Source organism: Brassica oleracea, unplaced genomic scaffold (genome assembly GCF_000695525.1).
Source record: "Brassica oleracea var. oleracea cultivar TO1000 unplaced genomic scaffold, BOL UnpScaffold01165, whole genome shotgun sequence".
Classification (NCBI taxonomy): domain Eukaryota; kingdom Viridiplantae; phylum Streptophyta; class Magnoliopsida; order Brassicales; family Brassicaceae; genus Brassica; species Brassica oleracea.
Window position 1 is genome coordinate 896 of NW_013617721.1, and position 13,852 is coordinate 14,747.

The window sequence follows — 13,852 nt, forward strand, 5'->3', positions numbered from 1 at the left end:
TAGCCCCAAGAACTCCATGTGGCACTCCAACACCTGATAGAGACTCATGTATGTAAAATGTAACCTAAACATGACTAAATCCTAGTCTATATGATCAAAATGCACATGGATGAATGGATAAAATAATGGAAATATGCAAGATATCAGTACCTAAGATCAAGCATCAAACCAACAACACGACAAGTTTTAAGACAGAATCTCTGTTACATCAACCGCAAAAAGAACTTGTTATAAGATATATAAACTTACATTTCTTCCTCTTCGCCACTCTTCATTGCATCCTTGGTGATACACATGAAAGCGTCTTCTACATTGGTGCCTTCTTTGGCAGAGGTTTCATAGTATGGAATGTTTCCTTTTGAAGCACACCAAGCTCGAGCTTTCTTCTCTGATACCACCCGACTTTTTCCACCATCCACATCGATTTTCTTACCGATGACAACAAAGGAAAAGTTCTCTGGATCCGACGGACTTGCCTGCAAATCACAGTAACAAGACTTGCATTAAAGACATCTGATCTGGAGCACGTGGGAAGATAGCATGAATACACACACATACCTGGATCAGAAATTCTTCCCTCCAGTTATTGAGATCCTCAAATGATTTAGTGGAATTGACATCATAGACAAGTACACAGCAATCAGCACCGCGATAAAAAGCTACACCAAGGCTCTAGAACCTTTCCTGACCAGCCGTGTCCCATATCTGTTAAAAAAAAGAAGCAAGACCTTAGCTCTTATGGTCAAACAAAGAGAGCAGTACATAGAGTACTTGGGGATCAATTCTTAATCTAGAACAGAGTATGTTACTAAGCATTAGAGAATAACATGTAAACTATCTATATGGCAGAACCCTATGTCTATTCTTGCATGCCAAAAGAAACCCCCCCTTGTAATCACATTAGGAAACATTATAAAATGTTTCTAAATTGGAATAAATGCACAACTATCCCACCACAGAACTAAAGTTTCCATTGGTACAAGATGAAGCAACTGAGATTATCAGTCTGAAGCTGATCAAATTTGTTTCTAATTTTACCTATGCCACTTGGGAGTGATACTCAATCGAGTCCAAGAAGAATCAAAAGAAAGAATATTAAAAAAGAAACTTAATTAAAAAAATTTTAAAAGATAAATGAAGACATAATTATTACACAAAAATAAATATTATAACAATACTAATAGTCTAGTAAATTTGCTCCAGAATTTCTAAAATATTGTTCAAATAATTTTATGTAATAATGTGGTATATTTTTTATAGTTTAATATTTAATTATGTATTTGTGTTTATAGTTTTGTATTTTAGTGCAAGATTTTATTAATTAATATTACTATAGTACTTTTATATATGTGCTAGTTATTTATAAACATTTTATGGATTAGTATTAATTGACAAATGTAAAGACCATAATGTAAATTACAAATAATTTTGAAATTAAATTTAAATTTTTGTTTTTGGAAAAAAAAAACACTTTAAAATTTCAAATATAAAGTTTTGCAAACTCTATGACAGAGAGTCCTTGATCTTACTCAAGCCCACATCTCTGAAATTTAGATAAAACATAAAAAATTAGGTTACTGTTTATAAATACATAGAATACAAAGTTTACCTTTCATTGTAGTAATATTAAATGATTTTCAAATGATAAAAATGCGAGGATCCAGAGGGGAGTTATCACTATTATCAAGAAAAACAACTTAAGGGTAAATATATTAACCTAACACCCGAAGATTTAACATAGATCCTGCAAAATACTCGAACAACAAAACAAAAGTTAAAAAGACATGAAGCAACAACGTGACTTGGTCGTCGTCTTCTTTGTCCTTTTCAGCTTTCTCCTGGTAAAGCTTCTTCTTTATATGAAAACCCTAACTAAAGAAGATCTGATTTATACATCTAATATATATATATATATATATATATATATATATATATATAATATTTGTTACATTTTGTTGGTATATAGTTTGTGAATCTGAGTGAAGGAAGATCAGGAGGAAGTGCAGAAGAATATTGGAAGAAGATGATGAAGGATGAGCCATTACCTGGACCAATCAAAGAGCATCTCAACAATCCATTTAGGACAGGACAAGAGAGGTTCGTCAAAGATTTCAACACCAAGTCTATCGTCATCATCTACCACAATCCTAATGTATAATCAATTAAAATCATATAATTTGGCTCTGCGTTTATGTATGCATCAGTTTACACATGCACCATATAAGTGTGTATTAATTAAGCAAATAACACATGCCTGAGTTGTTGTAGACTTATACAGTTATACGTACTATATTTTCATAGTGAAGAAATGTTGACCCTATGCTTCACACGTTGTTTGTTTGATATATCAAAAACCAATCTACTGTGTGTATTTTTTCTCTCTTTTTCCTATATTTTGTGAAGTTTGTGTAATTAATATTCCTCTAACATTGAAGTTTATTTAATTCTATAGTAAGAATAGTCTCAAAACAACATCTCAAGGGATTTTTTTCCCTTTTCTTGAAACAAAAAAAAAATTATTATTCAATTTAAGATTTGTTATGTTTATTTAAAGGATAGTGTTATTTGCTAAAATTGTCTCACCATTAGTGATATCATGTCAAGAGTCAAAATCAATCAAAATAAGTTACAAAGTAAGAAAAAAAACAATTGTGTATTTCACAAATGTTAATAACGTGGACACCACCAACGGTAAACAATGTTCAAAGAAAAAAAAAGTTGATTGTAGAAAAAAGAGAGATCCACAATATACGACCACAAACACTGACCAGTCCAATTCAGTTTTTTTCACTTTTTATTCATAGTAATTTACCGCAGAACAACAAATTTACAGAATGGTAAAGATCCTCAACGATAAACTGGTGGTGAGAGAGCAGAGGTAAAACAATCTTTATTACTTCTTAGCATTCACATCCTGTTGACCTCTGTGTATTGCTGGTTCCCACATTGATTGTGTCCGACAGGTACCTAAGATCAAGCATCAAACCAACAACACGACAAGTTTTAAGACAGAATCTCTGTTACATCAACCGCAAAAAGAAGCTGTTATAAAATATATAAACTTACATTTCTTCCTCTTTGCCACTCTTCATTGCATCTTTGGCAGAGGTTTCATAGTATGGAATGTTTCCTTTTGAAGCACACCAAGCTCGAGCTTTCTTCTCTGATAACACCCGACTGTTTCCACCATCCACATCGATTTTATTACCCATGACAACAAAGGGAAAGTTCTCTGGATCCGACGGACTTGCCTGCAAATCACAGTAACAAGACTTGCATTAAAGACATCTGATCTGGAGCATGTGGGAAGATAGCATGAATACACACACATACCTGGATCAGAAACTCTTCCCTCCAGTTATTGAGATCCTCAAATGATTTAGCGGAATTGACATCATAGACAAGTACACAGCAATCAGCACCGCGATAAAAAGCTACACCAAGGCTCTAGAACCTTTCCTGACCAGCCGTGTCCCATATCTGTTAAAAAAAAGAAGCAAGACCTTAGCTCTTATGGTCAAACAAAGAGAGCAGTACATAGAGTACTTGGGGATCAATTCTTAATCTAGAACAGAGTATGTTACTAAGCATTAGAGAATAACATGTAAACTATCTGTATGGCAGAACCCTATGTCTATTCTTCCATGCCAAAAGAAAACCCCCCTTGTAATCACATTAGGAAACATTATATTCTAAATTGGAATAACTGCACAACTATTGTAGAGGATGGATTCGACCATCCCTCAAGGCCCGAAGAATAGACGGCCCGGCCCGTATAAAGTAAAGCGACAGCTCTGCTCCACGGCTCGAAGCGCTGATCTGTCGGTGCGACGCAAGAGTGCTTTTAGTCGATCATATATCGACCAAGCGTATCTGTCTCAACGGCCCCTCAAAGCAACGTGGGCTTCTCGGCCCAACGAGTTAAGAGCCCACGAAGGCGGCGCGAGCTAGGTCACGGAAGAGCATCAAGTCGACTATATAAGGAGAAGGGGGGGGGGTGAAACGTAAGGAGGATCCGAAATCACCCACACATACTTCGCGGCTAGATTAGGGTTTTACCTTTATTATCTCGCCGTGTCATATCTTTCCGGTAAAGCTCTTCGAGCTCTGGCACCCTTTCTTTTACGCATTTCCTTTCCTTGTAACCGACGAAACGCTTTTTCGACCATCAATAAGACGTCTTTGCTTGACCCACATTTTAAACCGAATGTTCCTTCGTTTAGTACCGTTTCCCGATCAAACAGTTGGCGCCCACCGTGGGGCATCTAGCAAAGTAACGTCAACAAGATGGCGACAAGAAACGACGGCTCTTCCTCTGGAGAAGAACGTGAAGCTCCCGAAACGACGCCTGCGTCCTTTCCTATGACTCCGGCGCCGCTACCACCCGCATCCATAGGCACTATCATGGCGCGCCTTGCACAGCAGGACGCAGCCCAGAAGGCGGCGACCGACCAAATCGCGGCGCTCGCAAAAATCTTGGCCCCTCTCGCTGCGAACGTGGAAGCCTCGACGGTGCAGTATCGAAGACATCTGTTTAATACAGATAGAGCGACCAGCGCGACACCGATGCACGCTGAAGATCAAGACGTCACTGACGGCGATACGGCTCAAACCCATGGAGGTCTTGACGCATATACCATAAATGAACTCGCCGCGTTTAAAGCAATCAGTGCTCGATATAAACTCCAATATTCACAACGTAACGACGTCCGCTCCACAAATCGAGCGTGTCGTCTCATAATCTCTCTGGACGCCGTTCAGAGAAAAAATAACAAAGGTTCGACTCCGAAAGAAGGAAAAGCTCTGTCTTCCGACCTTCTACGGTGTTTCCGACCCTTCTGCCCACGTCACATCCTTCAACATTGCGATGTGACGCGCAAACCTCTCCGTCGAAGAAAAAGACGCCAGCTTTTGTCAGCTTTTCGTCAAAACCCTAGAAGGAATTGCTCTCAACTGGTTCACTGGCCTACAAGAGAACTCCGTCAGCAGCTTTCACGACCTCTCGACGGCTTTCCTCAAGAACTATATCATGTTTACTCGTCAGGAAGCCACTGCCACAGATCTCTGGAATCTCAACCACGCTAATGGGCAAAGCATGAGGGATTTCATGGAGAAGTTTAAATCTGTCGTATCGAAGGTCGACGTACCAGAGCACATAGCTGTTGAATCGTTGATGAACACCCTCCATATTAAATCACTGTTCCGAGCTGACCTCTACCGGCATCCGACGAGATCCGTGCCGGACGCTATCGCCTGATCCAACAACTTCATCCGAATGGAAAAACACACCAGGGCGAAGGCGGCGAAAGAAGCGGCGGGAAAACAAATGCCCGCCCGAACTAACGACACTCGTCAGGAGCCTCGCCAGCATTCTGCAGCCAGGAAACCCAACCAAAAGAGGGGTTACATGAACGTAGTGGACGAAGAAGAGCCCACAGGCTCCGCAGTTGTCGTGCGAGAGAAGGGATGGAATCATTGGGATCGAGACACCGCACAGAAGACATCCAGTTCTTCCGAACCAACGAGCTCAAACGCTGTCGAGCCCGACAAGTGGTGCTCGTATCACAAGGTCAAGTCACACGACACGAAGGATTGCAAAATTTTTTGTGGACATTTCCTCAAGTCAATAGCCAGTGGCAAAATCAAGGTAGAATCTCCCCCGCAAAAGCCGAAAAACAATAAAAGCTGAAGCAAAAACAAAGAGAAGAAAACTCAGAAGTCTCAAGCCAAGGCTCCTCAAAACGAAGAACGATCTAGCCCTGAGAGAGACCCAATGAACAACGTCAATCTCTAGGATGAGTCAACCGATGAGGAACAACCGAAGAACCGGCGACGAGTGGAAGTAATTCTCTCTCGACCTGACGACTCTTCGGATGAAGAAATCCCGCCGATAGCACCCGATTTGCGCGATAAATTAGGGAGAAAAAACGGACTCTGAGGATCTACGCGCCTTGCTAAAGCGAAAGGCCTCAATAGTATCAGTAAGCAAGACGGATCTCAAGACGACCCTCAATGAGTCCAAAGCAAGAAAGCTTGCCCACACCGTTGTTACTCCGAGCCCCCGACCTCAAATCGCAGACTTACGCGAGCAAATCAATTCTAGAGCCGAAGACCTACGGGTCAAGCTCAGTCAGTCCAAAAGATGTGAGTTACGGCGCTGTCTCGAGAAGGCAAAACGATGCCCCAGCACGGTTCCTCAAGCAGAAAATACTACCAGCGATCTATGGGCACAACTGGAGTTGATGAAGGCCACACATACCCCGCATCTCAATGTGATAATGGGCGGCTCACCTCCCTGCGGGGACTCGGTACGAGCCGTAAAATATTACCGACGACAAGCCGTCACCGCGCAAAAATGGCCTTCACAAGTCGAGGCTGACCATCAGATCTCTTTTTCAGCGGCTGACACTGGCGGCATCAGCATGCCGCATAATGATCCACTCCTCGTTGATATTGGGATTGGCGAATGCCATGTCACAAAGGTCCTCGTTGACACTGGCAGCTCGGTAGACCTTATCTTCAGGGATACGCTCGACAAGATGGGAGTCGACTTACGTGACATGAAGCCCTCTTCACGTACTCTTACCGGGTTCAACGGTTCCTCGGAACAAATGATCGGAACAATACGTCTACAGTTTACGCAGGGGACGTAACCCGAACCGTAAAGTTCTCCGTCATTCGGGCAAAGGCGCCTTACAAAGCTATCCTCGACACCCCTTGGCTGCACTCCATGAAGGCCACTCCCTCTACTTATCACCAGTGTGTTTAATTTCCTGGAAAGGATGGCACAACACAGACGGTCCATGGAGACCAACACGCCGCGAGAGAGCTGCTTATCGCCGCAGTCAAGCTACAACAGTCAGTTTCTCTCGTCAACTCAGTAAACAAACCAATCAATAAAATCTATCCTCCAAAGGAGGAAATCCGTGAAGTCCCCATTGATGAAGCTGACCCGTCAAAGGTCATGCGTGTCGGAGCCTTTCTCTCCGATGAGATGCAATCGCAGATAATCTCCTTCCTCAAAGTGAACGCTTCGACTTTCGCATGGACAACTTCTGATATGAAGGGAATAGACCCCGCAGTAAAATCCCACGAGTTGAATGTTGATCCGACGTTCAAACCTATCCGACAGAAAAGACAGAAGCTCGGGCCCGAACGATCTAAAGCGTTGAATGAGGAGGTCGACAGGCTGCTCGACGCAGGTTTCATCGCCGAGGTTCGATACCCAGAGTGGCTGGCAAACCCTGTGGTAGTAAAGAATAAGAATGGAAAGTGGCGCATCTGTGTCGACTTCACCGATCTAAACAAAGCATGTCCAAAAGACAACTACCCTCTCCCTCACATCGATCGCTTGGTAGAATCAACAGCCGGTAATGAACTCTTAACCTTTACGGACGCCTTCTCGGGATATAATCAAATTTTGATGCACACGGATGATCGCGAGAAGACTGCCTTCATAACGGATAGGGGTACGTATTGCTACAAAGTCATGCCTTTCGGCCTAAAGAACGCTGGAGCAACCTACCAGCGTCTGGTCAATCGAATGTTCGCTGATAAGCTTGGCAACACTATTGAAGTTTACATTGATGACATGCTGGTCAAATCACTTCACGCTGAAGACCACCTCGACCACTTGCGAGAGTGCTTCAAAACGCTGAACGAATACGGAATGAAGCTCAACCCAGCAAAATGCTCCTTCGGCGGCACCTCGGGTGAGTTCCTGGGTTACATTGTCACCAAAGCGAGGCATTGAAGCGAACCCCAAGCAAATAACGGCGATCCTAGACCTTCGAGAAGATCAGTCGAGAAGTCCAGGGTCTAACAGGAAGGATTGCGGCCCTCAACAGGTTCATCTCAATATCTACAGATAAATGCCTCCCTTTCTATGAACTCCTGCGAGGGAACAGAAGGTTCGTCTGGGATGAAAAATGCGAAGAAGCGTTCAATCAGCTCAAGCATTATCTCACAACGCCTCCGGTTCTATCGAAGCCCGAAGCCGGCGACACCCTGTCCCTATATATCGCCGTCACTTCCTCAGCGGTCAGTAGCGTTCTCATCCGAGAAGACCGAGGCGAACAGAAGCCCATTTTCTACATCAGCAAGCGAATGACCGAACCGGAAACGCGATACGAGTCAACGCGTATTGTGATTCCCAACTCGTGGTAAGCCAATATCTCGGCGATTACGACGTCAGGAATGATAGGGTGGACGCTTTTCCAACCAGCCCCTCTGGACGGTGAAGCAAAACACCAACCAATTAGGAAGGTTAACCAAGTGGGCAATGGAACTAAGCGAGCACGACATAGTGTACAAGAATCGCACAGCAGCCAAGTCGAAGGTCCTCGCTGATTTCCTGATCGAGTTAACACCAGAACTCGAACAGGATCTAATCCTACCAAGCCAAAATTGGATACTGCACGTAGATGGATCATCTACGAACAAAAGTTTGGGGGCAGGTGTTCAACTACAGTCACCTACAGGCGAGCTAATCCGACAGTCATTCAGTTTTGGCTTCATCGCGTCAAACAATGAAGCCGAATACGAGTCCCTCATCGCGGGCCTCCGTCTCGCTAAAGCAGTTAAAGCCAAGCGAGTCAGCGCGAATTGTGATTCCCAACTCGTAGTAAGCCAGTATCTCGGCGACTACGATGTCAGGAATGATAGAATGGACGCTTACCTAAAGCTCGTCAAGGACCTCACCCGAGATTTCGAGTTCTTTGAACTCACGAAGGTTCCCCGCGGAGAGAACATATGCGCAGACGCCCTCGCAGCCCTCGGAAGCAAATTGCACGACCAAGTGAAGAGAACGATCCCAATACACAAGATCGAGAAACCAAGCGTCAGTCAAACAACTGAGCAGCTAGCCATCACAGCATCCGTCACTGACGCAATGCATATCGATGAAGCAGAACCTCGTGCAACAGAAAGTCAGTTCAAAGATTGGCGAAAGGAGTTCATCGCTTACTTAGCTGACGGGAAATTACCCACCGAGAAGTGGGAGGCAAGATGACTCAAGCGGCGAAGCGCGCATTACGTCGTCATGGACGGAGAACTCCATCGATGGACCGCAACAAAGGTGCTCCTTAAATGCATTTCCGGCGACAAAACAAGACTCGTCATGGCCAAAACGCATGAAGGCGCAGCAGGCAATCACTCAGGGGGGCGAGCTCTCGCATTGAAAGTGAAGAACCTTGGTTTCTACTGGCCGACCATGAACGCAGACTGTGAATCCTACGTCCAGAAATGTGACAAGTGCCAGCGACACGCTTCAACCATCCACAGTCCGACGGAATTACTCCATACCTTGAATGAGCCGTACCCATTCATGCGATGGGGAATGGACATTATTGGGCCAATATCGAGCTCTCGACAGAAGAGAAATAAGGAGGTACATAAGTTCGTCTGAAAAAATGTCATATGCAGGCACGGGCTCCCCTACGAGATAATCACCGACAACCGGTCACAGTTTATCTTGCATAACTTCAGAGGGTTCTGCTACAGGTGGAGAATCCGTCTCAACATGTCAACACCAAGAAACCCACAGAGTAACGGTCAAGCCGAGTCTACTAACAAAACAATCATCGACGGCCTTAAGAAGCGACTCGACTTGAAGAAAGGTTGATGGGCCGATGAACTAGATGGAGTGCTGTGGTCCCATAGGACAACTCCGCGTGAAGCAACGAAAGCTACCCCTTTCTCGATGGCCTATGGAGTCGAAGCAATAGCACCCGCCAAAGTAAACGTAACGAGCTTACGCCGTTCCAAGATGCCGCAGAACGTCAAACTTAACCATGATATGTTACTCGACGCTCTTGACGACATCGAAGAGAAACGCGACCAAGCGCTACTTCGCATTCAGAACTATCAGCATCAGATCGAGAGTTAATATAACAAGAAAGTCAATTCTCGTTCTCTCGAACTAGGCAACCTCGTTCTCCGGAAGGAGTTCGAAAACACTAAAGAATGGAAGGTTGGTAAACTCGGAGCCAATTGGGAAGGACCAGACAAGATCACCGAGATAGTCAAACCCAGAGTCTATAATCTCGAGGATGAGTCAACCGAGTGAACGACTCACGGTCAAGTTCACTCGTCTCTAAAGAAAAAAAAGAAAAAACCGAGTGAATGCGCTTTCCCAGCCACTTTTACTCGAAAAACAAAGAACTACGAATGGCTTGATCCTCCACAAAGTGGGTACGTAGGCAGCCTTAACAGGTCCAGCTGTAACACAAAAAAAACAGCAAACTCCTCCCTCGAGAAGTTGCACCGTCTATGCGATGAGTACACGAGCTCGCTCCGGCCTCTCGACCAAACGTACCGGTACTCGCACCCCACCATCGAGTATGTCCTGATCAGACACGTACTCACAGGGACTTGGTCATGTCCTGATCAGACATCGAGCTCTCGCATTGAAAGTGAAGAACCTCAGCTTCTACTGGCCAACCATGAACGCAGACTATGAATCATACGTTCAGAAATGTGACAAGTGCCAGCGACATGGTTAAACCATCCACAGTCTGACGGAGCTACTCCATACCTTGACTGCGCCATACCCTTTCATGCGATGGGGAGTGGACATTATTGGATCAATGTCGAGCTCTCGACAGAAGAGATTCATCTTAGTCCTAACAGATTACTTCACGAAATGGGTAGAAGCAGAAGCCTACGCCAACATCACGGATAAGGAGGTACATAAGTTCGTCTGGAAAAATGTCATATGCAGGCACGGGCTCCCCTACGAGATAATCACCGACAACCGGTCACAGTTTATCTTGCATAACTTCAGAGGGTTCTGCTACAGGTGGAGAATCCGTCTCAACATGTCAACACCAAGAAACCCATAGAGTAACGGTCAAGCCGAGTCTACTAACAAAACAATCATCGACGGCCTTAAGAAGCGACTCGACTTGAAGAAAGGTTGATGGGACGATGAACTAGATGGAGTGTTGTGGTCCCATAGGACAACTCCGCGTGAAGCAACGAAAGCTACCCCTTTCTCGATGGCCTATGGAGTCGAAGCAATAGCACCCGCCAAAGTAAATGTAACGAGCTTACGCCGTTCCAAGATGCCGCAGAACGTCGAACTTAACCATGATATGTTCCTCGACTCTCTTGACGACATCGAAGAGAAACACGACCAAGCGCTACTTCGCATTCAGAACTATCAGCATCAGATCGAGAGTTAATATAACAAGAAAGTCAATTCTCGTTCTCTCGAACTAGGCAACCTCGTTCTCCGGAAGGAGTTCGAAAACACTAAAGAATGGAAGGTTGGTAAACTCGGAGCCAATTGGGAAGGACCAGACAAGATCGCCGAGCTAGTCAAACCCAGAGTCTATAATCTCGAGGATGAGTCAACCGAGTGAACGACTCACGGTCAAGTTCACTCGTCTCTAAAAAAAAAAAAGCGAGTGAACGACTCACGGTCAAGTTCACTCATCTCTAAAAAAAAAAAAGAAGAAACCGAGTAAATGCGCTTTCCCAGCCACTTTTACTCGAAAAACAAAGAACTACGAATGGCTTGATCCTCCACAAAGTGGGTACGTAGGCAGCCTTAACAGGTCCAGCTGTAACACAAAAAAAACAGCAAACTCCTCCCTCGAGAAGTTGCACCGTCTATGCGATGAGTACACGAGCTCGCTCCGGCCTCTCGACCAAACGTACCGGTACTCGCACCCCACCATCGAGTATGTCCTGATCAGACACGTACTCACAGGGACTTGGTCATGTCACAGCATTGGCTGATATGTCCGAAATGATGACACCCATCCATCTCATAATTTACTAAGTAAGGTTTGGCCGACCGAACGCTTAGGAATTACTTTGAGATCAGATTCGGAACCGTCACCATTTAAAAGCTTCCTAGTCTTAAATTGCTCCCCTTCGGCCCACGTTTGGATAGAGCCACTAACAGGCGAAAGAACTTAACGACTGATGGTTTAGCGACATACGGTCGCAAGTCCATTAGATTTGCGATCCACGCCGCACCGATATTTAAGAAGCCGTCTGAAACTCGAAATCTAAACTCTAAAGTCAGATGACAATCTACGACTTACTGAGTATCTAGAACTTGAGAAAATCAAGCAGGCTAACCAGGATTCCCAATAAGAGTTTCCAAATACTTTAAAGAGACAGAGTTTAAAGACCTCTCCAGGTCGAGTCAATATACAAAAAAAAGAAAGGGAGTTCAGGGTCAAAGAAACAACAACGAATGAAGTTACTCCCCAACATCTTCAACTTGTTCTCGCGCGACGTCTTCCTCACCAACAGATGGTCTTGGAGGACCCGCGTTCACTGACTGATCACCTTCGTTCTCGGTACGGGGAATCGTCTCTCTTTCGTGGGTCTCATTTGGATTCTCGGGAGGGTTGACCTGGGAATAGTCCATCTCTTCGATTATATCTTTGTCGATTTCTCCGACGTCTTCGTCCTTATCCGATTCCTCATCTTGAGCATCCTCTCGGTCGGCGGCTGAGGAGTCAGAGATCTCCAAAACGGTGGTCCGACCCTCTGATATCTTGCATATTTCCATTATCTTATCCATTCGTCCATGTGCATTTTGATCATATAGACTAGGATTTAGCCATGTTTAGGTTACATTTTGCATACATGAGTCTTTATCAGGTGTTGGAGTGCCACATGGAGTTCTTGGGGACATTTGGATGCATTTGGAGCTCAAAGGAGGTGAAATAGGTGATCATTGGACGAGCAGAGGATGGGAGCGAGGTTCCGCAGCGACGTCATGAGGTCGCTCCAAAGCACCTCTCAGAGCGACCTAGCTGGAGCGACCCCGTGAAGTCGCTCGCCATATTCATCCCGTTGGAAGCCCAGAGCGACTTGCCCAGAGCGACGCACCGAGGTCGCTCGCATCTCACACCCCTCTCGGAGCGACATCACGAAGTCGCTGTGTCCCACTTCTCAGAGCGACCTTCCTAAAGCGACGCCATGAAGTCGCTCGCGTTCTCGTTACTCCGAACAGTGCTAGAGCTAGAAGAGAAGAAGAACAACAAGCCCAGTTGCAGAGATTTGATATTGATATGGCAGATCCACCGCAAGGGGCAGAACACCAACCGCGGGCAGCTCGACGCATTGGTACGTATGACCGGCCCAACATTCATGGTCATAGACTAGGAATCCGAGCACCGGCTGTGGCAGCCAACAACTTTGAGGTCAAGTCAGGACTCCCCAACGTGATCGAGAACAACAAGTATCATGGCTTGGCTCTAGAGGACCCATATGATCACTTGGACAGGTTCGACAGCTACTGTGGGTTGTCAAAAACCAATGGTGTGTCAGAGGACGCCTTAAAGCTCAAGTTATTCCCTTTTTCTTTGGGGGATAAGGCGCGTCAGTGGGAAAAGTCCCTACCCACCGACTCTATCACCACTTGGGATGACTGCAAGAAAGCATTCTTGGAGAAGTTCTTCTCTACTTCAAGAACTGCTAAGCTGAGAAATGAGATCTCCAGCTTTCAACAGAAGGGCTTGGAATGATTCAGTGAAGCCTGGGAGAGATTCAAGGGCTACCAAGCTCAATGCCCTCACCATGGTTTCTCTAAAGAAAGCTTGCTGAGCACATTCTACCGTGGTGCTTTTCCTAAGTACAGAGCCAGACTGGATACAGCTAGCAATGGGTTCTTCTTGAGGAGAACTGAAGAAGATGCAGAAGAGCTGGTTGACAACATGGTAATGAGTGATGCAGTCTACAGTGGAGACCACGACAGAGGCAGTAGAACAGATGAAAAGCAGATGAGGAAGGAGTTGAAGGCTCTACAGGATAAGATAGACATCATCATTGCGGATAAAACCACCCAAGAGCAGCTGCACTTTGTTGGTAACCCAAACCAAGAAGCAAC

At 45.0% G+C, this 13,852-nt stretch overlaps 1 protein-coding gene and 2 pseudogenes across 1 annotated transcript; 1 reads left to right on the top strand and 2 right to left on the bottom strand.

Moving 5' to 3' along the window:
- Positions 1 to 245: 245 nt before the first annotated feature.
- On the bottom strand, positions 246 to 816 carry LOC106320989 (annotated as a pseudogene).
- Positions 817 to 1,748: 932 nt separating this feature from the next.
- Positions 1,749 to 2,237, top strand: LOC106320992. The gene is made up of 2 exons (XM_013759323.1): positions 1,749 to 1,841; positions 1,967 to 2,237. Exons 1-2 carry the CDS (start codon positions 1,785 to 1,787, stop codon positions 2,156 to 2,158), a joined length of 249 nt encoding a protein of 82 aa, XP_013614777.1. The 5' UTR covers positions 1,749 to 1,784; the 3' UTR covers positions 2,159 to 2,237.
- A 663-nt stretch (positions 2,238 to 2,900) lies between these two features.
- LOC106320990 lies at positions 2,901 to 4,265 on the bottom strand (annotated as a pseudogene).
- Positions 4,266 to 13,852: the final 9,587 nt, after the last annotated feature.